The sequence below is a fragment of the Schistocerca gregaria genome, chromosome X (assembly GCF_023897955.1).
Source record: "Schistocerca gregaria isolate iqSchGreg1 chromosome X, iqSchGreg1.2, whole genome shotgun sequence".
In the NCBI taxonomy this organism is placed as follows: Eukaryota; Metazoa; Arthropoda; class Insecta; order Orthoptera; family Acrididae; genus Schistocerca; species Schistocerca gregaria.
Genome location: NC_064931.1, coordinates 52236911 through 52260181, shown reverse-complemented (window position 1 = coordinate 52260181; position 23271 = coordinate 52236911). Strand labels below are relative to the sequence as shown.

The following is a 23271-nucleotide window of genomic DNA, read 5'->3' as shown; positions in this document are numbered from 1 at the left end:
AATTCGAGCCGAAGGCAGGGGCGGGGCACACACCACAGGAGTGTACGCAGAGGGGCCCGGAAAGGAGGTGGAAGAGGGAAAACCCCAAGCCCGGAGAGTAGCTCTCCGACGTGGAGCGCGATTGTACACCCCGACCGGGGCCGACGTCGTAGGAGATGGACGACCGACTGAAGGAACAGGAGACTATAATTAGAATGTCTGGGCAAGCTACAAATGTGTGTAGCATAAGCGGTCAGTAAACGTTGGAGCCGTAACCACAGTGGAGGGACACCTGCCTCCACAAGTATGCTGTTCACAGGGCTGGTCCGGAACCCTCCAGTGGCAAGTCGGATCCCGCTGTGAAGGATGGGGTCCAGCACCTGCAACGCAGAAGGGGTGCTGAACCATAAGCCAGGCTCCCAAAACCCAGACGGGACTGAATTAATGCCTGGTAGAGCCGGAAGAGGGTAGATCGGTCGGCTCCCCAGCTGGTGTGGCTCAAGCATCACAGAGCATTAAGATGCCGCCAACCCATCTGTTTAAGCTGCGGAATGTGAAGGAGCCAAGTTAACTGGGCATCAAAAACCACACCCAAAAACCGATGTGTCTACACCACAACAAGAGGTTCTCCATCAAGATAAAGCTGTGGCTCAGGGTGAAGGAGCCAAGTCAACTGGGCATAAAAAACCACACCCAAAAACCGATGTGTCTACACCACAACAAGAGGTTCTCCATCAAGATAAAGCTGTGGCTCAGGGTGAACAGTGCATCGCTGGTAGAAATGCATAACGCAGGTCTTGGCAGTCGAAAAACTGGAAGCCATGCACTAAAGCCCAAGACTGCACCTTGCAGATAGCGCCCTGCAGCTGATGTTCAGCAGCTGCAATGCCAATGAAGCGGTAGTTGAGGCAGAAATTGTCAGCATAGAAGGAAGCTGAGACAGACATTCCCACCACTGCAGCAAGCCCATTAAATGCAATTAAAAACAGGCAAACACTTAGGATAGATGCCTGCAGTATCTCGTTCTCCTGAACTTGGTGGTAACTATGGGAGGCCGCCGCAACTTGCACGCGGGAGGTATGATGCGACGACAAATTTCATATGAAAATCTGCAGTGGGCACCGAACTCCCCAACCATGAAGTGTAGAGAGGATGTGATGTCGCCATGTCGTACTATATGCCTTTTGCATGTAAAAAAAAAAAAAAAAAAAAAAAAAAAAAGAGACAGCGACGAGGTGTTGAAGGAGGGCAAAGGTCGTACGGATGGCAGACTTAAGGCTCACCAGATTATCAGTGGCAGAGCGGCCGTTACGGAATCCTCCCTGAGACGGAGCCAGAAGGCCCCCGAGACTCGAGTACCCAACTCAACTGCCAGCTCACCATGCATTCGAGCAACTTGCAAAGAATGTTGGTGAGGCTAATGGCGCAGTAGCTTTCTACCTCCAGTGGGTTTTTGCCAGGTTTCATAACAGGGATTATGATGCTTTCCCACCACTGCGGCGGTAACTCACCCTTGACCCAGATACAGTTGTAAAGGTCGAGGAGGCGTCACTGGCAGTCCACTCAGAGGTGTTTCAGCATCTGACAGTGGACGCAATCGGGCCCGGGCACTTTGGAATTCCCACTCACTGAATGGAACATTGTAGGATTCAGGATGGCGCGTGTGAAATGAAAGGCTCCAACGTTCCAACTGCTCTTTAATGGAGCGGAAGGCCAGTGGGTAATTTGCAGAAGCGGAACTCAAAGCAAAATGCTCTGCCAGGCAGTTTGCAATTACGTCTGAGTCAGTACAAAGTGCTCCATTCAGTGAGAGTGCAGGGATGCTGATAGGGGTCCGATAGCCATAGAGGCGCCTGATCTTGGCACAAACCTGCGATGGAGAGATATGGAAGCCAATACCGTTCCCAACACTCCTGCTCGTGTTGGCAAATGATGCATTGGCCCGCGCATGGAGCTGTTTAAAGGCAATGAGGTTTTCTAATGAGGGATGCTGCTTGTGACACTGGAGCGCCCGCCTGCGATCTTTAATTGCCTCGGCAATCGCAGGCGACCACCAAGGCACAGTCCTCGACCGAGGGGAACCAGAGGAATGGGTAATGGCACATTCTGTGGCAGTAATAATGCCGGTGGTGACCAAGTGAACCACCGCATCAATGGCTTCATTAGAAAGAGGCTCAATAGCGGCAATGGAGGAGAACAAGTCCCAGTCAGCCTTATTCATAGCCCATCTGCAAGGGTGCCCAGAAGAGTGACACCGTGGCAGTGACAGAAAGATCGGAAAATGGTCACGACTACACAGATCGTCATGCACTCCATTGGACAGACGGTAAGAGGCAGGGGCTGCACATCGAAACGTCGATGGCTGAGTACGTGCCATGAGCCACACTGAAATGTGTGAAGGCACCATCATCTAAAATGGAAAGGTCGAGCTCAATGGTGCTGCCTCTGCCTGTTGCTACTGATCCACTCACAGAGGATTATGAGCATTGAAGTCACCCAGTAACAGGAAAGGTGGTGGTAATTGGGCTATCGGCACAGCCAGGACATGCTGCAGGCCATCACCTTCCGGTGGAAGATAGACTGCAGACAGTAACAGACTCGCTGTGAAACGAGTGAAGGACATAGATGCAGACACCACCAGATACCCTTTCATAAGCTGCCAGGTTTTTATAATAACCTCGATAGCCATGGAGGGTGAGGATTCACATTGCTGGAAACCAAGTTCCTTGAAGAGCAATCCAGAAGAAAGTGTGAAGGCTGAGAAGCTTTCGGAGCTCAGCAAGATGGTGGAAGAAACTTGCTGCAGTTCCACTGGAGGATGACATTGTCCACAGCTGAGAAAGGCGTGAAGGGACTGGGGAGGCAGATTACGCCACTAGGTCACTTGCTACCACCGATTCAGTACCCACATGAGTGACATCCATTGCGTCCGAGGGTCCGGCGAGATCCAGGTCCTCAGCAGACGCCAGAATCACGACCTCATCCTCAGATGCTGAGCTTGTAGAAAGCGGTGGGATGGGTGCCACCGATATGGCTGGATTCTTGGGAGCCTTTTCCTTTTTCAGCTTTTCGCGCTGCGCCTTTGGTGGTTCCGGCTGGGAAGGCTTCACCGGGCCAGCCTCAGGGACGGACAAGGACCGTTAAGCCCTATGACCAGTGACCTGTGGTTGCTTCAGCCACTGGTGGGTGTCCACTTTTCCACTGGTGTGAACTTGCGAAGGGAGGTCCCCAAGCGACCCCTTCCTCGTGAGAGGAGGCGAAGAAGTCTTACGCTTCTCCGGCTGGGAAGTGGGAATTGATGTCACCGATGGTTGGGGGGTAGGGGTTCCTGAAGTAGATGGAGCAGGAGTAACAGGGAGTGAAGTGTCCCCCCACAATCGAGGGGGCAGGTGGATTCTGACAGATCATAGAGCCAACCGTACGTGACGACATGGGAGATGGGAGAATCGTTGTTGCAGCAGCGGCGTAGGTTGACATCATTGGCACAGGATGTAGCCTCTCTTATTTCCGCTTAGCCTCAGTGTAGGTCAGGCAGTCCAGGCTCTTATATTCCATGATCTTCCGATCTTTCTGGAAAATCGGACAGTCCAACAAGCAGGGAGAATGGTGTTCTCCACAGTTAATACAGACGGGAGGTGGGGCACATGGAGTATTGGGATCCGAAGGACGTCCACAATCTCTACACGTGATGCCGGAAGTACATCGGGATGACATATGCCCAAACTTCCAGCATTAAAAACACCGCATCAGAGGAGGGATATATGGCTTCACATCACAGCTGTTAACCATCACCTTGATCTTCTCGGGTAAGACACCGGTGGCTACCTGATTATCCCTTCGACCCCGATGGACGCGCCAGACGAAGTGAACACCTCGTCATTCTATGTCGGTGCGTAGTTCATCATCTGACTGCAGAAGAAGATCACTGTGGAATTTAATATCCTGGACCGTGTTTAAACTCTTATGGGACATGATGGTAACTGAAACATCCCCCAACTTGTCACAAGCGAGCAACCTCTGCGACTGGGAAGAGGATGCTGTTTTGATTAGAACTGACCCAGAGCACATTTTGGACAAGCCCTCCACCTCCCCGAACTTGTCCTCTAAATGCTCCACAAAAAACTGAGGCTTTGTCGAGATAAATAATTTATCATCAACTCGCATACAGACAAGGTACCAAGATGAATAATCTGCACTGCCGTCTTTAGCCATATGTTGCTCTCATGTAGTGGCCAGGGAGGGAAATGACCTCTGATCATATTTCTTGCCATTGAGGTTAGACCTTGATCGCTTAGATACTGCTGGTGGAGGCCCACCAGAGAGAGATGATGTACCACGCTTCATTGCGGATCATCCGCCCTGATGTCACCCACTTCGACCAGGGGCTCTCAACATGGGCGCCACCCAGCCATTGCAAAGACCACCTGGCAGGATGGCCTTTGCCCGGATTCCTGATGCCCCAGAGGGATAGACATCTACTACTCGGCATACGTGTGGAGGTAGCAGCTCAGGCATCAGCACTGCGATCCCTGTGTAGTCAGGGGGCTACCACGAAGAGGGTACGTGACGACCCCACCACAATGGACTGGCTACCATGCTGGATGTCGGGTGTCAAATATCCATGTATATCACAAGGGTGAAGATGAAAGTGCACAATGGAGGGAATGTATGCTACCCGGAACACACCGCAGCTGATGTGGCCAGAAGCTCGGTTTAAGTCCAACCCCATGACAATATCGGATGTGCCAGATCTTAGGGCAAGATGAATTTAAGATGCTCCACGTAAGGCGTCCTTCCCCAAATGGTACACACTAATGGAAAATTTTGAAATGTAGTGGTCAAACCCCTTAGGGGACCATCACATTAAGGCCAAAACGTTTGAGACTCCTTTTAGTCACCTCTTACGAGAGGAAGGAATACCGCGGGCCTATTCTTACCCCCGGACCCACAGGGAGTCCGGATGGATCTAGGGTTGAACTGTAGTTCTCCTAACCACTGAGTATACTACCAGTCAGCCAGTCCTACTTTCAGCCCCTCACACTACCAGCTGGGCCAAGTAAACTCCCATCGGAATGCCATGCTAGCTTTAGTTGTTGGCTACTGATGCTACTCAGTGCCTTGACAGGATGCTGGGGACCCCACAGCATGTGCAACCTTCAAGGGTGCCACTTCTATGATACCAACATGAAGACGGTGTGGGTCAACACCAGGCTATGACACACAGCAAGAGTGCACACCTCTAGCTCCACTAAGCTTGTTTTGCTGCAGCCACTTCACTTTTCCAATGGACCCTTGCAGCCCTCATCATACAATCAATCCCACAACACCCAAGAGGGAGAGCCAAATGCCATCCTGACAACTAGAAGAACAGCTCTTCCAACTCCCCCCCCCCCCCCCCCCCCCCCAATACCACACTGCACACCACACTATTACACCTCATTTGTCTACTCTGATTATTATTTCATCTGGACTTCAAATCCACTGTGCCATGAATTTGTACATGGTAGTAAGATTTCTAACAAATCTATCCATGTTACACCAGCCTGCAGGTCACCAAGCATTTCGCAAGATATATGAACAGTACTATACTTGGACAAAATTATGCCCGCATTTGTCTCCAACCGGACCTGCACGTTTCTCGATCACAGAGTTTAGTATCAACAAGATCAATGTATTAGGTCAATCTTATCCATAATAAATTTAGCTGAGAGGGTAATATACTGTCTAATCAAGCTGCTTCCTGTGTTGATTGGCAAATGGCCCACCTACAATTGAGGCTTAAATTAATCCAGTGAAACTGCTTCCTTAGGGTTGCTAACAGCTGCATGAAATGACTGACTGGATGGGATACTGGGATCAACCCTAGCTGCTGTTCTCAATTCTCCAATAGACATATCACCTTCTGGCGGCTACAGCAAAGACACATTAGAGTCGATGGTGACAAAGTTCAATCCTTCGAGTCCTTATAGCAAATAAAGGTAATAACAGTGCTTTGTAGCCCTTGAGTAATTATTTTAAATCCCAACATGTAGCTAAACATAGCTGACAGAATTTATGAATAGCAGAAAGGGTTTTTTTTTTGGGGCGCAAAACTGCTATTGTCATTAGTGCCTGGTCTGCGACTTAGGAAATGGTAAAAAACGAAAATGGAAACCAGCAGCAATGGGAACGAAACTCAAAAAATTGGAGAAACTAAAACCAGAAGGAAAGCTTAAAAATCCACTACAGAAAGGGGTTGGTTGTGCCCAAAAAGAGCTTCAAATGACTGACATCATCTTACTGGCACTAATAAAATCGAGAACGCGATCAGCCGAGCGCGTGTCATCTGCTTGAGTGGACGGTATATCAGGCGACAGCTGTAGATGGGCGTGTAATGGAGTGAAATAGGGGCACTCAAAAGGTGTCTTACCGTCCACAGCTGACAGCAGTGGGGACAGAGTGGGGGAGGATGGCCACTTAAAAGATGTCGATGGCTAAAAAGACAGTGCCCTATCCGGAGTCTGGTTAAAATTACCTTCTCCCGAAAACGCGTTCAGAAGGAAGAGGTCCAAGCACAGGGAAGAGCTTTCATATCCCACAATTTATTATGGTGAAGTGTCGACCAATGCGCGTGCCATAAAAGAGTAACACGACGACATAAAACACTCCGTAGATCGGCGAGGGAATCTATCGAAAAGCTGGTCGAAGAAGAGAGACAACAGCCTTGGCCGCTATATCGGCCACCTCATTTCCACAGATACCAACATGTCCTGGGATCCAGAGGAACACCACCGAGACGCCCACCAAATGGAGCAAGTGCAGGCAGTCCTCAATCCGGTGGACCAGAGGGTGGACAGGACAGAGAGCTTGGAGACTAAGGAGAGAGCAGAGAGAATCTGAACAGATAACATACTGTATCCGCTGATGGCGGTGGATGTATTGGACAGCCTGGAGAACAGTGTAAAGCTCCGCAGTATAAACCGAACACTGGACAGGAAACCAAAATCGATTTGGAGTGTCGCCAACAATACAGGCACTCCCTACACCAAACGATGTTTTCGAGCCATCAGTATAAATAAATGTGGCTTCCTTCATTTGTGCACATAGAGCAGCAAATGCCCGACGATAAGTGAAGGGGTACCATCCTTGGGAAATTGACAAAGGTCATGGAGTAAGCAGATCCGGGGTGGAGCCAAAGCGGTGCTGTACCCCAAGTTGTCAAGAAGGTTTTAGGAGAGTGGAAGGAAAGAGAATGGAGCAGTTGACGGAAGCGGACTCCCGGTGGTAGTAGGTAGGAAGGATGGCCTGCATACCCTGCATCCAAGGAGGCGTCGAAAAAAATGTCATGGGCCGGATTAGCAGGCATGGAAGACAGATGGCTAGCATAACGACTCAGTAGGACTGCCCGCCGATTGGACAGCGAATGTTCAGCAGTCTCAGCATAAAGGCTTTCCACACGGCTGGTGTAAGAAGCTCCAGACCCTGAACGTAATCCACGGTGGTGGATAGAGTCGAGACACCGAAGAACAGACGGCCGAACAGACGGCCGAGCAGAGGAGTAAACTATGCTTCCGTAGTCCAATTTCGAGTGCACTAAGGTGTGATAGAGGCGGAGAAGGACCACTCGGTCAGGTCCCCAGGAGGTACCATTCAGGACACGAAGGGTGTTGAGGGATCGCAGACAGCGAGCTGAAAGACAGGAAACGTGGGAGGACCAGCACAGTTTTCTGTCAAACAGAAGACCAAAGAATTTGGCGACGTCCGAAAACGGAAGGTTGACAGGTCCTAGATGTAAGGAGGGTGGAAGAAACACCTTATGACACCAAAAATTAACACAAACGGTCTTACTGGGAGAAAAGCGGAAGCCTATTTCGAGGCTCCAAGAGTGGAGGCGATCGAGACAGCCTTGAAGACGTCGTTCAAGAAGGCTGGTCCGGGAGGGAGACAGTCCACAATTGGATTTATGGCAATGGCAAACAGTACAACACTCAGCACGGAGCCCTGGGGTACCCCGTTTCCTTGGGAGAAAGTATGGGAGAGAGTGGTGTTCACCCGCACTCTAAATGTGCGCTCTGCCATAAATTCGTGAAGAAAAAGGGGCAGCCGACCTCAAAAGCCCCCAGGAGAACAGTGTGCGGAGGATGCCTGTCCTCCAACAGGTATTGTATGCTCTCTCCAGATCAAAAAATATTGCTACTGTTTGGCGTTTCCAGAGAAAATTGTTCAAGATATAAGTGGAGAGAGCAACAAGATGGTCAACTGCAGAATGATGCTTTCGAAAACCGCATTGGGCAGGTGTTAAAAGACTGCGGGACTCCAACCACCAGGCTAAAAGGCAATTCACCATACGCCCCAAAACCTTACATACACTACTCGTGAGAGAAATGGGGCGATAGCTAGAGGGGAGATTTTTGTCCTTTCCAGGTTTCGGAACAGGGACGACGATAGCTTCCCGCCATCGTCTGGGAAAAGTACTGTCAGTCCAAATTCGAATATAAAGGCGAAGGAGGTAACGCAGACTATGGGTTGATAAATGCATCAACATTTGGTTGTGATTACCATCCGGTCCTGGGGCGGAGGAGCGAGAAGAAGAGAGTGCATGTAGGAGTTCCCGCACGGAGGAAACAGTATTATAGCTTTCGTGATTTTGAGAAGAGAAAGCAAGAGGTCGCACTTCCGCTGCACGTTTCTTCGGGAGAAATGCTGGCGGGTAATTTGAAGAGCTCGAAATCTCAGCAAAGTGTTGACCCAATGAGTTAGAAATTGTGACGGGGTCCAATAACGTATCATGCGCGACAGTGAGCCCAGAGACCGGGGAGAAACTAGGAGCGCCAGATAACCGTCGAATCCTACTCCAAACTTCCAAAGAGGGAGGGAAGATGTTAAATGAGCTAGTAAAGAATTTCCAGCTTGCCTTCTTGCTATCGCAGATGACGCGACGGCATCGCGCACGGGACTGCTTATAATGGATACAGTTGGCCGAAGTAGGATGGTGTCTGAAAACACGAAGAGCACGTCGCCGCTCACGTATTGTGTCATGGCATGCCTCGTTCTAGCAAGGAACTGGGGGGGGGGGGGGGGGGGGGGGGGCGCTGGGGCAATTCGGAGGTGCGTGGTATTGAACGTTCCACAGCTGTAAGAATAACGTCTGTAATATGAGTGACCTCATCGTCAACACTAGGAAAGTGAAGGTCATCGAATGTCGCTAGAGACGAAAAAAGTGTCCAATCGCCTTGGGAAAACTTCCAGTGTCTCGGGCGCATATATGGTAGTTGTGGCAGCAATCGAAGGACACATGGAAAGTGGTCACTCGAGTGTGTATCAGCAAGGGCGAACCATTCGAAGCGCCGAGCTAGTGGAACTGTACCGAGGGAAAGGTCCAAATGAGAGAAAGTTGTCGTGGAAGCAGACAAAAATGTAGGGTCCCCAGTGTTGAGGCAAACAAGATCCGCTTGATGGAAGACGTCTAGTAATAGTGAGCCACGCGGACATGTATGTGGAGATCCCCAAAGCGGGTGGTGGGCATTGAAGTCCCCAACCAGCAAATAGGGGGGTGGAAGCTGAGCAAGAAGATGAAGGAGATCAGCTCGCGCCATTGATGTGGAAGATGGAATGTATACAGTACAAAGAGAAAAGGTGTATCCAGAAAGGGAAAGACGGGCAGCGACTGCTTGGAATGAAGTGTTTACGGGGATTGGGTGATAATGGAGAGTATTATGGAGAAGAATCACGAGTCTTCCATGTGCTGGAGTGCCTTCAACAGAGGGGAGATCAAATCGGACTGACTGAAAATGGGGGAAGACAAAGTAGTCGTGGGGACGCAGTTTTGTTTCCTGAAGAAAGAAGATGACCGGCGAGTAGGATCGGAGGAGGGTCATCAATTCATTCCGCTTGGCTCTAATGCAGCGGATATTCCAATGGATAATGAACATAGGGTGGACAGAAAATGGAAGAATGTGGCCAAGATTGCCGTCAACTCAACGACTGCTCAGAGCTAGCGACCGACAGCGTGGAACGGCACTCAGCCGAAGGCAAAAGATCCTGACCCAAAGGAGGTTCAGGAGCAGCTCCTGCTACCAGCGATCGGCCGGTTGATCGGCCCCCAGCAGTGCGCCTCGGCGACACAGAAGACGGCCAAGGGCGGTTTCTGCCAGGTGGTGCTGTAGATGAAACAGGCCGTGGCGGAGAAGGAGAGGAACTGGGTTTCTTATTAGCTTTCTTGGAACCATGATGTTTAGGTGAAGGAGGAACCGATGGTTGTGAAGTTGTGGTACATAAAAATTCTTCACGAGTACGCTCTTTTTTGGAAGTCCAGGTGTCTGACTTTTTGGATCGAGATTTAGCAGAACCCGATGAAGGGTGAGCCATAGATGGAGCAGGCGAAAGTGGCGAGGTTGAACGGGCGATCTTTGCACTGGCCGATCTGACGACCGTGTCACTGAAGGTGAAATCACAAGTATGTGTGGCCGCCTTCTTTGTTGGCCGAGGAGAGGGAAGGACAGAGCTGTATTTTCCTGTCTGAGGCACAGTGGGCTTTAGACTTGCGAATAATTTTCCAGCAGCAAAGGTCGACACCTTTTCCTTCACTCTGATTTCCTGAATGAGCTTTTCGTCTTTAAAAATGGGGCAACCTTGAGAGGAAGCAGCGTGGTCACCCATACAGTTGATGCAACGAGGGGATGGAGCTGGACAAGCACCCTCATGGGCATCCTTGCCACACGACGCATTTGGCCGGGTTTGAACAGGACTTGCTGGTGTGATTGAACCGCTGGCACTGATAGCAACGCGTAGAGTTTGGGACATAGGGGCGAACGGAAATTATCTCATAGCCTGCTTTTATTTTCAATGGGAGTTGTACTCTGTCAAATGTCAAGAAGACAGTACGGGTTGGAATGATGTTCGTGTCAACCCTTTTCATAACTCTATGAGCAGCTCTTACGCCCTGGTCAGACAGGTAGTGCTGAATTTCCTCGTCAGACAATCCGTCAAGGGAGCGTGTATGAACGACTCCACATGAGGAATTTAAAGTGCGGTGCGCTTCGACCCGGACAGGGAAGGTGTGGAGAAGTGAAGTACGCAGCAATTTTTGTGCCTGGAGGGCACAGACTGTTTCTAACAACAAGGTGCCATTCCGTAATCGGGACCAAGACTTTACAGGACCTGCAATTGCGTCGACACCTTTCTGAATAATGAAACGGTTGACCGTGGATAAATCGTGACCTTCGTCAGACCGAGAAACAACAAGGAACTGTGGCAACAATGGAAGAACTGTCTGTGGCTGAGACTCAGTGAACTTACGCTTGTGAGAACACAAAGTGGAAGATGAGGAAACCATTGCGGAAGAATCCCCCATGATTACCGGCGTCTCCGATGGCGTGCTCCTCCCTTGTGGGGGGAGCCTCTCTGAGGGCACTCCCACCTTAGGTGATTGTTCACACCTCGGGTCACACCTCCTGAGAAATGGACGGAGGGAGCAATTGGCACTTTCGGAAGGTATCACCTCAGGTAATCACCCCTCCCTGGGCCTGGCCGTTACCAGGGAGTACGTACGTGTCCTACATATCTACCCGGGGCGGGGAATTATGCGTTACCCCGTCACCGGCTACGCACGAAAATGCGTGGGTTGGCCTTCAGACACGCACAGGGAGGAAGAAAGAGAAAGGGAAAAACAAAAAAGGAAAGGAAATAAGAGAGGTCTCAAATGCCGCACCGGCTGAAAGGGTAAAGAGAAGAGGTAAGGAAAAGAGAAGGACAAAGGAAGGATGAAGACATACAGGCAGAGAAGGCGAAGAATGCGTTACATTTACGAGCGTCCGTCTCCGTACATAGGCACAAACCATACTCCCAGAGGGGGAGAAAGGGGAGGAAAGAGTCAGAGGTGAGGGGAGTGGGGGCGAGGATGGGGGATAGGGAAGGATGCGGAAAAGGAAGGTATGCAGCCCGGAAAGGAAGGAGGGCCACATTAGCTCGAGGTCCCATGCTCGCTACGCATGTATCCACAACAAGAGTTGTGGACCCCCTGCGGGGTAGCAGAATGGTGAACAGTTAACTACCGTCAGCACTTGTAAGGAGCGAAATTTGCTAACAGCTCTCCACTACAGCCTATCTGGTAAATGATGCCTCAAGTTGACGTTTTTAGCTGCCGTCTTTCATTTTCAAAACACCAATTGTCATCATTTCTCCAAATATGCTGATGGTTCATTCAGACTCCAGTGTCACTTTTGGGTGTGGTAGTTTGTCCAGCACTACTGTGGTAAAACCGCACTCGCCTACAGTGCCTATTGCTTCATTTTTATAAACTGTTGCAGCTTTTGTGACCGGCTAATTTTGTGGAAACCAGTGAAAATTTTGTCAGAATTCATTTATGAACTATATTTACAGTAAAACAGCCACTTTCTAAATGTACTCACTGAAAGAACAGAGCTGGTGATACTGTGATATGGCATGCAGAAGTAATCTTTCAAAACTGGACAGAATTCCTGAAATGTACACACTCTGTGGGGATTTAGAAAAAAAGTTTACAACCTCGGTCTCAAGGTAGGTAAGCATTCCCTGAAAAAAATTGAAAACAAAACAACATTACAAATGTCATCAATGTAATGGAATGTTCATAATTTAGCAGCACAATGAGCACAAGCATACTGTGAACAGAACAAACTCTACAAATACTAAGCGTAAAAATGAAAATGGAACAAAAGCCTGGTGGATAAAATCATTTCATGCTGAATAATAAAAAGAGAAAAAGAATATCCAGTTGGAAGAAATTACTTTTACACTTTTATCAGTTTTGGCTTACTCAAAAAGTACACCCCCTGCTCTCTCCCTCCCCCCCCCCCCCCCCCCACACACACACACAGACAGACAGACAGACAGACAGACAGACAGACAGACAGAGTAGTAGTAGTAGTAGTAGTAGTAGTAGTAGTAGTAGTAGTATCTAAGGAAATTCACGGAGATCCAAAATGTGAAATGATTTCGACGAAGTTTACGGTTAAAACAGGCTCAGACATGGTAATTGGATGTGTGTATAGGCCCCCTGGCTCAGCAGCTGTTGTGGCTGAGCAGTTGAAGGACAATTTGGAAAATATTTTGAGTAGATTTCCCCAACATGTTATAGTTCTGGGTGGAGATTTTAATTTGCCAGACAGGCTGGGAGACTCAAATGTTCGTAACGGGTGGCAGGGAAAAAGAATCCAGTGAAATTTTTTTAAGTGTTTTATCTGAAAACCATCTTGAGCAGTTAAACAGAGAACCGACTCGTGGCGATAACATATTAGACCTTCTGGTGACAGACCTGAACATCTGAAACAGTTAACGCAGAACAGGGAATCAGCGATCATAAAGCAGTTACAGCATCGATGATTTCAGCCGTAAATAGAAATATTAAAAAAGGTAGGAAGATTTTTCTTTTCAGCAAAAGTGACAATAAGCAGATTACAGCAACACAAAAGTTTTGTCTCAAGTACAGATAGTGCTGAGGATCAGTGTACGAAGTTCAAAACCATTGTACAATATGCATTAGATGAGTATGTGCCAAGCAAGATCATAAGAGATGGAAAAGAGCCACCATGGTACAACAACCGAGTTAGAAAACTGCTGCGGAAGCAAAGGGAACTTCACAGCAAACAAACATAGCCAAAGCCTTGCAGACAATTAAAAATTACACGAAGCAAAATGTAGTGTGAGGAGGGCTATGCGAGAGACGTTCAATGAATTCGAAAGTAAAGTTCTATGTACTGACTTGGCAGAAAATCCTAAGAAATTTTGGTCTTATGTCAAAGCGGTAGGTGGATCAAAACAAAATGTCCAGACACTGTGACCAAAATGGTACTGAAACAGATGACGACAGACTACAGGCAAAAAACTAAATGTCTTTTTCCAAAGCTGTTTCACAGAGGAAGACTGCACTGTAGTTCCTTCTACAGATTGTCGCACAGATGACAAAATGGTAGATATTCAAATAGACAACAGAGGGATAGAGACACAATTAAAATCACTCAACAGAGGAAAGGCCACTGGATATGAAGGGATACCAGTTCGATTTTACACATAGTACACGAAGGAACTTTGCCCCCTTCTTGCAGCGGTGTACCGTAGGTCTCTAGAAGAGCGAAGCATTCCAAAAGGTTGGAAAAGGGCACAGGTCATCCCCGTTTTCAAGAAGGGACATCGAACAGATGTGCAGAACTATAGACCTATATCTCTAATGTCGATCAGTTGTAGAATTTTGGAACACGTATTATGTTCGAGTATAATGACTTTCCTGGAGACTAGAAATCTACTCTGTAGGAATCAGCATGGGTTTCAAAAAAGACGATCGTGTGAAACCCAGGTCGCGCTATTCGTCCATGAGACTCAGAGGGCCATAGTCACGGGTTCCCAGGTAGATGCCGTGTTTCTTGACTTCCGCAAGGCGTTTGACACAGTTCCCCACAGTCATTTAATGAACAAAGTAAGAGCGTATGGACTATCAGACCAATTGTGCGATTGGACTGAGGAGTTCCTAGATAACAGAACACAGCATGTCATTCTCAATGGAGAGAAGTCTTCCGAAGTAAGAGCGATTTCAGGTGTGCCGCAGGGGATTGTCATAGGACCGTTGCTACTCACAATATACATAAATGACCTGTGGATGACATTGGAAGTTCACTGAGGCTTTTTGCAGATGATGCTGTGGTGTATCGAGAGGTTGTAACAATGGAAAAGTGTTTTGAAATGCAGGAAGATCTGCAGCGAATTGACGCATGGTGCAGAGAATGGCAATTCAATCTCAATGTAGACAAGTGTAATGTGCTGCGAATACAGAGAAAGATAGATCCCTCATCATTTAGCTACAAAATAGCAGGTCAGCAACTGGAAGCAGTTAATTCTATACATTATCTGGGGGTACGCATTAGGAGTGATTTAAAATGGAATGATCAAAAAAGTTGACTGTCGGTAAAGCAGACGCCACACTGAGTTTCACTGGAAGAATCCTAAGGAAATGCAATCCGGAAACAGACGAAGTAGGCTACAATACGCTTGTTCGCCCACTGCTTGAATACTGCTCAGCAGTGTGGGATCCGTACCTTATACGGTTGATAGAAGAGGTAGAGAAGATCCAACAGAGAGCAGCGCACTTCGTTACAGGATCATTTAGTAATCACTAAAGCGTTACGGAGATGATAGATAAACTCCAGTGGAAGACTCTGCAGTAGAGATGCTCAGTAGCTCGATACGGGCTTTTGTTAAAGTTTCGAGAACATACCTTCACCGAAGATTCAAGCAGTATATTGCTCCCTCCTACGTATATCTTGCGAAGAGACCGTGAGGATAAAATCAGAGAGATTAAGCCCACACAGAAGCATACCGACAATCCTTCTTTCCACGAACAATCCGAGACTGGAATAGAGAGGAGAACCGATAGAGGTACTCAGGGTACCTTCCGCCACACACCCTCAGGTGCCTTGCTGAGTATGGTGTAGATGTAGATGTGGAGGGAGAGGGGGGGGGGGGGGGGGGGGGGGAGAGAGAGAGAGAGAGAGAGAGAGAGAGAGAGAGAGAGAGAGAGAGAGAGAGAGAGAGAGAGAATTACTCAAAATTGCTGCTGCTTGTAAATGAATGTTGTACAAGCTTTTTTCTCAACATTTTTTAAATAGATAGGAATAATTCTAAACTATCTAAAATTTATTTTACTCCTACTTCTTGACCATGGCTTTACCACTCCGGGATCCACAACTGGTCAACTGCAATACAAAAAACAGCCAAAAAAAAAGAAGTATCTATCACAGTTTGTGGAATGTTTAACATATTTTCAACTAACCACTGACGTCAGATTCTCCAACATTTTAATACTAAATGCTCATTCTTTTACTGCAAACTAGTATTATTAGGTAAAAGTTATAATTTAAGCAAACTTACTCAGAATATACTGTTTTCTTCCTACAATTAAAAAGTTAGGTAGGACGGAAGACTGAGAAAAATTATACAAATGTACAGAAATGTCAGAAAAATTGCTGACTGCAAGTGGTATGTCTCAGTGAAGGAATAAACATTAAACAAGTATTTCACAAGTATCTCTTTAGGTTGCCACTTTGATTTACTTTTAATACAATATTAGCAACTATCTCTGTTTACTGGTGCTGTTAAGTTAAAATACTTGTATAGGTTGACATTTGTCTTGCAATTTCTAGTACATAATTGTAGAGGCAAGGATTATCGACCACAATAATAATAATAATAATAATAAAACCAGCATGGCAACACAAACTAGAGATCAGAATAGAAAAACTGAGAAGAGACATTGGACAGCTAACAATTTATAAGACATCAAATGTCAGAAAAAAAACGAGAAAGGTTAGGTAAAATCTTACAACAAGAAGCGATAGAGAAATTAGATTAAAAGAAGCAGAAATTACAAGCATTGGCCAAACGACTTAGAAGATACAAAAAAAAGTGAAAATAGAAGGAAGAAAAACCAAACATTCAACACAAACCAAAAGAAATTTTACCAGACAATAGATAACACACACATTAAAATAGACAATCCACCAAACATAACAGACATGAAACACTTCTGAAGCAACATATGGTCAAACCCAGTACAACATAACAGGCATGCACGGTGGATACAAGCAGAAACAGACACATACAAGATGATACCACAAATGCCTGAAGTGATAATTTTGCAACATGAAGTCACCAAAGCTATAAATTCTACTCACAATTGGAAAGCCCCTGGAAAAGGTAAAATAGCAAATTTCTGGCTAAAGAAGTTCACCTCAACACATTCACATCTAACTAAATTATTTAACAGTTACATTGCAGAGCCATACACATTCCCTGATACACTTACACATGGAATAACTTATATGAAACCTGAAGATCAAGCAGACACAGCAAACCCTGCTAAATACCGCCCCATAACATGCCTACCAACAATATACAAAATATTAACTTCAGTCATTACACAGAAATTAATTACACACACAACACAGAACAAAATTACATATGAAGAACAAAAAGGCTGTTGCATAGGAGCACGAGGATGTAAAGAGCAACTGATAATAGATGCAGAGGTGACATATCAAGCTAAAACTAAACGAAGGTCGCTACACTACGCATACATTGATTACCGAAAAGCTTTTGATAGTGTAACCCCCCCCTCATGGTTACTACAAATATTGGAAATATACAAAGTAGATACTAAATTGATACTGTTCCTAAACATAGTAATGAAACATTGGAAAACCACACTTAATATCCAAACAAATTCAAATAATATCACATCACAGCCAATATAGATTAAGCGTGGAATATACCAAGGAGACTCATTAAGTCCTTTCTGGTTCTGCCTTGCTCTGAACCCACTATCCAACATGCTAAATAATACAAATTATGGATACAATATTACTGGAACATACCCACACAAAATCACACATTTGCTATACATGGATGATCTAAAACTACTGGCAGCAACAAATCAACAACTCAACCAATTACTAAAGATAACAGAAGTATTCAGCAATGATATAAATATGGCAGTTGGAACAAACAAATGTAAGAAAAATAGCATAGTCAAGGGAAAAAACACCAAACAAGAAGATTACATATTGGATAACCACAGCAACTGCATAGAAGCGATGGAAAAAACAGATGCCTATAAATATCTAGGATACAGACAAAAAATAGGAATAGATAATACAAATATTAAAGAAGAACTAAAAGAAAAATGTAGACAAAGACTAACAAAAATACTGTAAACAGAATTGACAGCAAGAAACAAAACAAAAGCTATAAATACTTATGCTATACCAATATTGACCTACTCATTTGGAGTAGTGAAATGGAGTAACACAGACCTCGAAGCATTCAATACACTTACACGATCACAATGCCACAAATATAGAATACATCACATACATTCAGCAACAGAAAGATTCACATTAAGCAGAAAGGAAGGAGGAAGGGGATTTATCGACATAAAAAACCTACATTATGGACAGGTAGACAATGTAAGAAAATTCTTTCTAGAACGAGCAGAAACTAGCAAAATACACAAAGCAATCACTCATATAAATACATCGGCTACACCACTGCAATTTCATAACCACTTCTACAACCCTTTAGATCACGTAACATCAACAGGTGCGAAGATAGTAAATTGGAAAAAGAAAACACTAAATGGCAAGCACCCGTATCATCTAACACAGCCACACATCAATCAAGACGCATCCAACACATGGCTAAGAAAAGATAATATATACATTGAGATGGAAGGATTCATGATTGCAATACAGGATCAAACAACAAACACCAGATATTACAGCAAGCATATTATTAAAGATCCCAATACCACAACAGATAAATGCAGACTTTGCGAACAACAAATAGAAACAGTAGATCACATCACAAGCGGATGTACAATACTAGCAAATACAGAATACCCCAGAAGACATGACAATGTAGCGAAAATAATACATCAACAGCTTGCCTTACAACATAAACTTATAAAACAACACGTTCCCATATACAAGTATGCACCACAAAATGTGCTGGAGAATGATGAATACAAATTATACTGGAACATAAACATTATAACAGATAAAACACCACCACATAACAAACCTGACATCATACTCACCAATAAAAAGATGAAATTAACACAACTAATCGAAATATCCATACCCAATACAACAAATATACAAAAGAAAACAGGAGAGAAAAATTGAAAAATACATCCAACTGGCTGAGGAAGTCTAGGATATGTGGCATCAGGATAAAGTTGACATTATACCAATTATACTATCAACTACAGGAGTCATACCATAGAATATCCACCAGTACATCAATGCAATACAGCTACATCTAATCTTATATATACAACTAGAGAAATCCGTTATTATTGATACATGTCCAATTACCCGTAAGTTCCTAAAAGCAATGTAACATATACCATACAGTTAAAAGGAAGTCACAATACTACTACTACTACTATGCCGACGATGAGAGATGCCGACGATGAGAGATGCCGACGATGAGAGATGCCGACGATGAGAGATGCCGACGATGAGAGATGCCGACGATGAGAGATGCCGACGATGAGAGATGCCGACGATGAGAGATGCCGACGATGAGAGATGCCGACGATGAGAGATGCCGACGATGAGAGATGCCGACGATGAGAGATGCCGACGATGAGAGATGCCGACGATGAGAGATGCTTCAAACACACTATTTACCTTACACAGCTGTAATACGCATTCTGTATTATGTTTTGAAATACCTGAGGTATGCAAATGCAGTCTATGTGTACCAGCACTGTCAGTATCTTTTACACAAACACACTGCAAGATGTGTACTGTTTGATCAATGAGAGCTAGAATTGCACTCTACCGGAACTACGGTACGGTGGTTTTGGTACACTACATAAATGACATAGTGAAGCGTAGGACTACTGGTACAACTGGTAGGGAAGAAACGTGAATGTGAAAGAGAGAAAATGGGATATAACTGCTTCTCTTAGATTTTTATTTATTTGGTTGGTTGTTCTGCACGTAATTAGACCTGCATGTCTTTTAATAAATAATAAAAATTTGTTGATTTCATAACTTCTCCACTTTTATGTATGCACAGAAATTAATTCTGATGCAAGTACAGTTTACATGCACAAACAAAAACATTTGTACAATTATCATCATTATTTTGTACTCAACAGAATGTTTTTCATCATGATCAAAGGCAAGAGTTGTTACCAATAAATGCAGAAGTTGTTTATGAACAACAGAAACATGTTTTACAGAAGTTTGTCAAAGTATTGAAGTGATGTTTGATATATTTTTGTTTCACTTTTTTTTTTACCCTTTTGTTTTTCAAACACTTTATCATAAATTTGCATCACTATTTTTACAACATCCCTGTATTTCATGTTACAAATCAACAATTTTTTATTAAAACCCGTATTAAACATTGATAATTCAGTTTTCTGTAAATACTGTTTATTCTCACGAAACTACAGGAAGAGGGTAAGTATGCAGAACAAAAATGTTCCGTAGGTTCCCTGGCCCTTTATATATCCTCACTCAGTTTCTAGATGTTTCACCACTTCTGGATTTTAGGGGAATATAGTAAGACACTCATTGCAAATGTAAAGAACGCCAAGGGATCATTATGAGATAACATCCAATAGTACACTACAGATCCAATATACAGGTAATGTGGGTATGACCTTAACTGAGCAAAGCTACCAGGTGAGCTACTGTACATTAAGCTTACTTTGGCAGTATATGGTAGTTTTATAACTCTAATCTGAGCCCATCTCATAAAGGATATTTCCGCAATTCTATTATCTTCAGTTATTAGATTGGTGAACCTAATGTCCTTCCTAGTCTTCCTTGAACTGAGGCTCCACAAAATAATAATACTGGATGACTCAGAATTCTGTAGCTGACATTTCAAGTATGTCTTCTTTCCTTATGAAGAGTGTAGCATTATGAAAACAATATAATTGTCTTTTGATTCCCTGTCAGTCTGTACAACTGAAACAATATCCTTACTCTTATCACGAGTGGTACTGGAAGAATAGGAAAGAACAAACATATCAGTTGGAAGCTTGAGCCAGCTGATATGGTTATTTTATAACTAAAATCAAATATCTAGTGTTAAGTCCAGTGACGAGCTTAAATGTAACATAATGGATCTAACATATTTGTTACACGTATTTTAAATTCTCCAATTAAGGTGTCAAAAATAAACTTACCACAGGTACATGAGATCTCTTCAGCATATTTCTGACACCACTTTTAATCCTCTGAAACTCCTTCCCAGCACTGTTCTGAGAGGAGTTAAAAGGGGATGAGCGTTTTTTTGGGCTTTGTTCAACGATTTTTTTCTGCACTTCTTCACTGCTCTCCATGAATTCATACCATTTCTGAAAAAATAAATACTAAATGGAAATTCATGAAAAATGTACATTTATATGAAATATAAACCAAAATACGTTTTTCAACTGTCATTAAATTAGAGAATTACTTCTGGTATTGTAAGCACAGTGTTTGGTAGTGCACTACCTGCAAAAATCAGATCCTGGCCCCTCACAGTTTTAACTTTTCACATATAATTATCATTAAATTATTTTACATACCATAATTCACAAGTTTAAGTTCTATGGATCAAAATTCAATGGATCCTGCAATGCATAAGGTGTACTGTCACATTGTAACCACAGTCAAGTCCCAATCCAAAAGCGGGTCATCAATGAAGTATGACAGTTGTCACCAAAAGTATTTTCATTACGAACAGCAATGTACAGACAGAACAAGTGTTTCTATTTATGCAAACATAAAATATTCCTGACTATGCAAACACAAACATAAAAAATTTAAAGAACAAAGAAATGGTAAATGCTAAATAACAAATAATTGCCACAACAGCCAGTGACTAACCACTACTCCACAGTGCATGCGGCGCATCTCGCAACATTTCTCCCGCTCCTGGGGATACAGTTACCTGCTGTTTTGTAAGTTCTCACTGGAGCTGTCCGCCCCTGGTAGCCGAGTGGTCCACGTGATGGAATGTCATACGTAACGGCCCATGTTTGATTCCCGGCTGGGTCGGAGATTTTCTCTGCTCAGGGACTGGGTGTTGTGTTGTCCTTATCGTCATTTTATCCCCATCAACTCTCAAGTCACCGAAGTGGCATTACCTCAAAAAAACTGCTCCAAGCTAACGGTCTGCTCGATGGGAGGCCCTAACTACACGGCATTCCCATTCCACTGCAGCTGACTATAGCATCTACATCATCTCTGTATAGCAGTTCTGGCAGATCCTCAGTTTCTGTTAATACTGTCACATCCTTTTCCCTATTATGATCACTGAAGGTAGCCCCTCCTGTCAGCAAGTGGTGTAAGACAGCACTTTAGTAACTTTTCCAGTAGCCCTAGTTTCTGCAGACATAAAAAATCCATACCAAGTCTCCAGGCCTGTATCTCACTGGTTGGTGCTTTGCTTCATTGCACTCTCAGTCCTCCTCCTTGGTGTCCAGAGCCTGTAGGCAAACCAGCTGTCATAGTTATTCAGTCCTTGTTATTCAGTCAGTGTTGTTTTTCACATAGCCATCCTGAGCACTGTTCAGTTCAAATTGGAACAGTGTATCCAATGCTGTTTTGGCCTCATGACCATGGAGCAGAGGCACAGTGTGAAGTATGTAGGGTCTTGCTTCATATGGCTGTATGTGAATATTATGGCAGGTAGTTTTGTACCCAAATCTCTGTTCACTATCAATGCACATAGAAAGTATATCTGCCAATGTCTTATTAAAGTGTTCTGTGAGGTCACTCATCTGTGGGTGGTTAGCAGTTATTGTGTGAGGGATGACATCAAATTACCTTTACTGGAAAATTTTCCCATGATCAGAGATCACAAAGTGTGCTCCATGCTTCAAAATGTAGTCTTCTACAAGGAACCTTGCAATTTCTAGATCTTCAGTAGTTGGCACAGCTTTGGTGACAGTTTAGAAGGTGGGGTAGTCAGTGTGGTGTATTGTCCATAAACTCCCATTTGTCAACTTCAGCAGCCTCCCAAGAAGTCATTCCCAATTCAGTGGAGTTGCACTGTGCAGGTGGAATTGGTACAAGATGTCCTGGTGGTAAATGCAGCATGTGCTTCCATCACTGGCATTCCTTACAGTCTCTCACATAGTGTGTAAAAGATTGGTAAAGACATGGCCAGTGATACCCGCATCTGATCCTGTTTAGAGTCTTCATGAATTCCAGATGAGCAGATGTTGAACCTCATGGAAAAACTTCAGGATAGCTGGCCATACACGAGTTGCCTCATTGAACCATAGTTCCTTTTATACACTGTTCCCTTTTATAAGTGGAATTCTCCTTTGGTTGGTTCATCCTCATTCAAGGTTTCTATTCTTTTCGTCAATGCTTCCCTCTGTTCAACAGCAACATCATTCAAGGCAGTGGTACCAGATTTTGTTCACCCTGCTGTGTTCTGCCAAAAGATTCCTTGAAAGGCAGTCAGTGTTCTCATGTTTGCAGCCACTTTTATATATCACTGGGATATCATACTGTTGAAGCCTAAACACCCATCTCAGCAGTCCACCTGATGGACCTTCATGCTGGTCAGCCAGCAGAGAGAGTGGTCATCTGTCACGACAATGAATGGTTTGCCAAATAAATATAAGAGCGACTAGTTGATGGTTCACAGAACTGCAAGGCAGTTGTAGAGTCCTTTACCTCATGTTACGAGAGTACTCTGGAAGCTTAAGCTATCACCTTTTGAGCACTTATCGAATATGTACCAGAACTGCCCCTAATCCCAGTC

At 44.7% G+C, this 23271-nt stretch overlaps 1 protein-coding gene across 4 annotated transcripts in view; it reads right to left on the bottom strand.

Moving 5' to 3' along the window:
* The window catches only part of LOC126298624 (R3H domain-containing protein 4-like), a 114588-nt gene that overhangs the window by 33681 nt on the left and 57636 nt on the right, over nucleotides 1–23271 (bottom strand). For 3 of the 4 annotated variants that reach the window (XR_007552632.1, XM_049990029.1, XM_049990030.1), the window contains exons 4-5: nucleotides 20696–20866; nucleotides 12369–12510 (exon numbers count right to left, since the gene is read on the bottom strand). Coding sequence is in view for 3 of the 4 variants with exons in the window: in XM_049990029.1 (XP_049845986.1) it covers nucleotides 12369–12510; nucleotides 20696–20866 (313 nt within the window). In the remaining variant the exon portion in view is untranslated. The remainder of the gene's footprint in view (nucleotides 1–12368; nucleotides 12511–20695; nucleotides 20867–23271) is intronic. The other variant, XM_049990031.1, reaches the window with a different exon arrangement.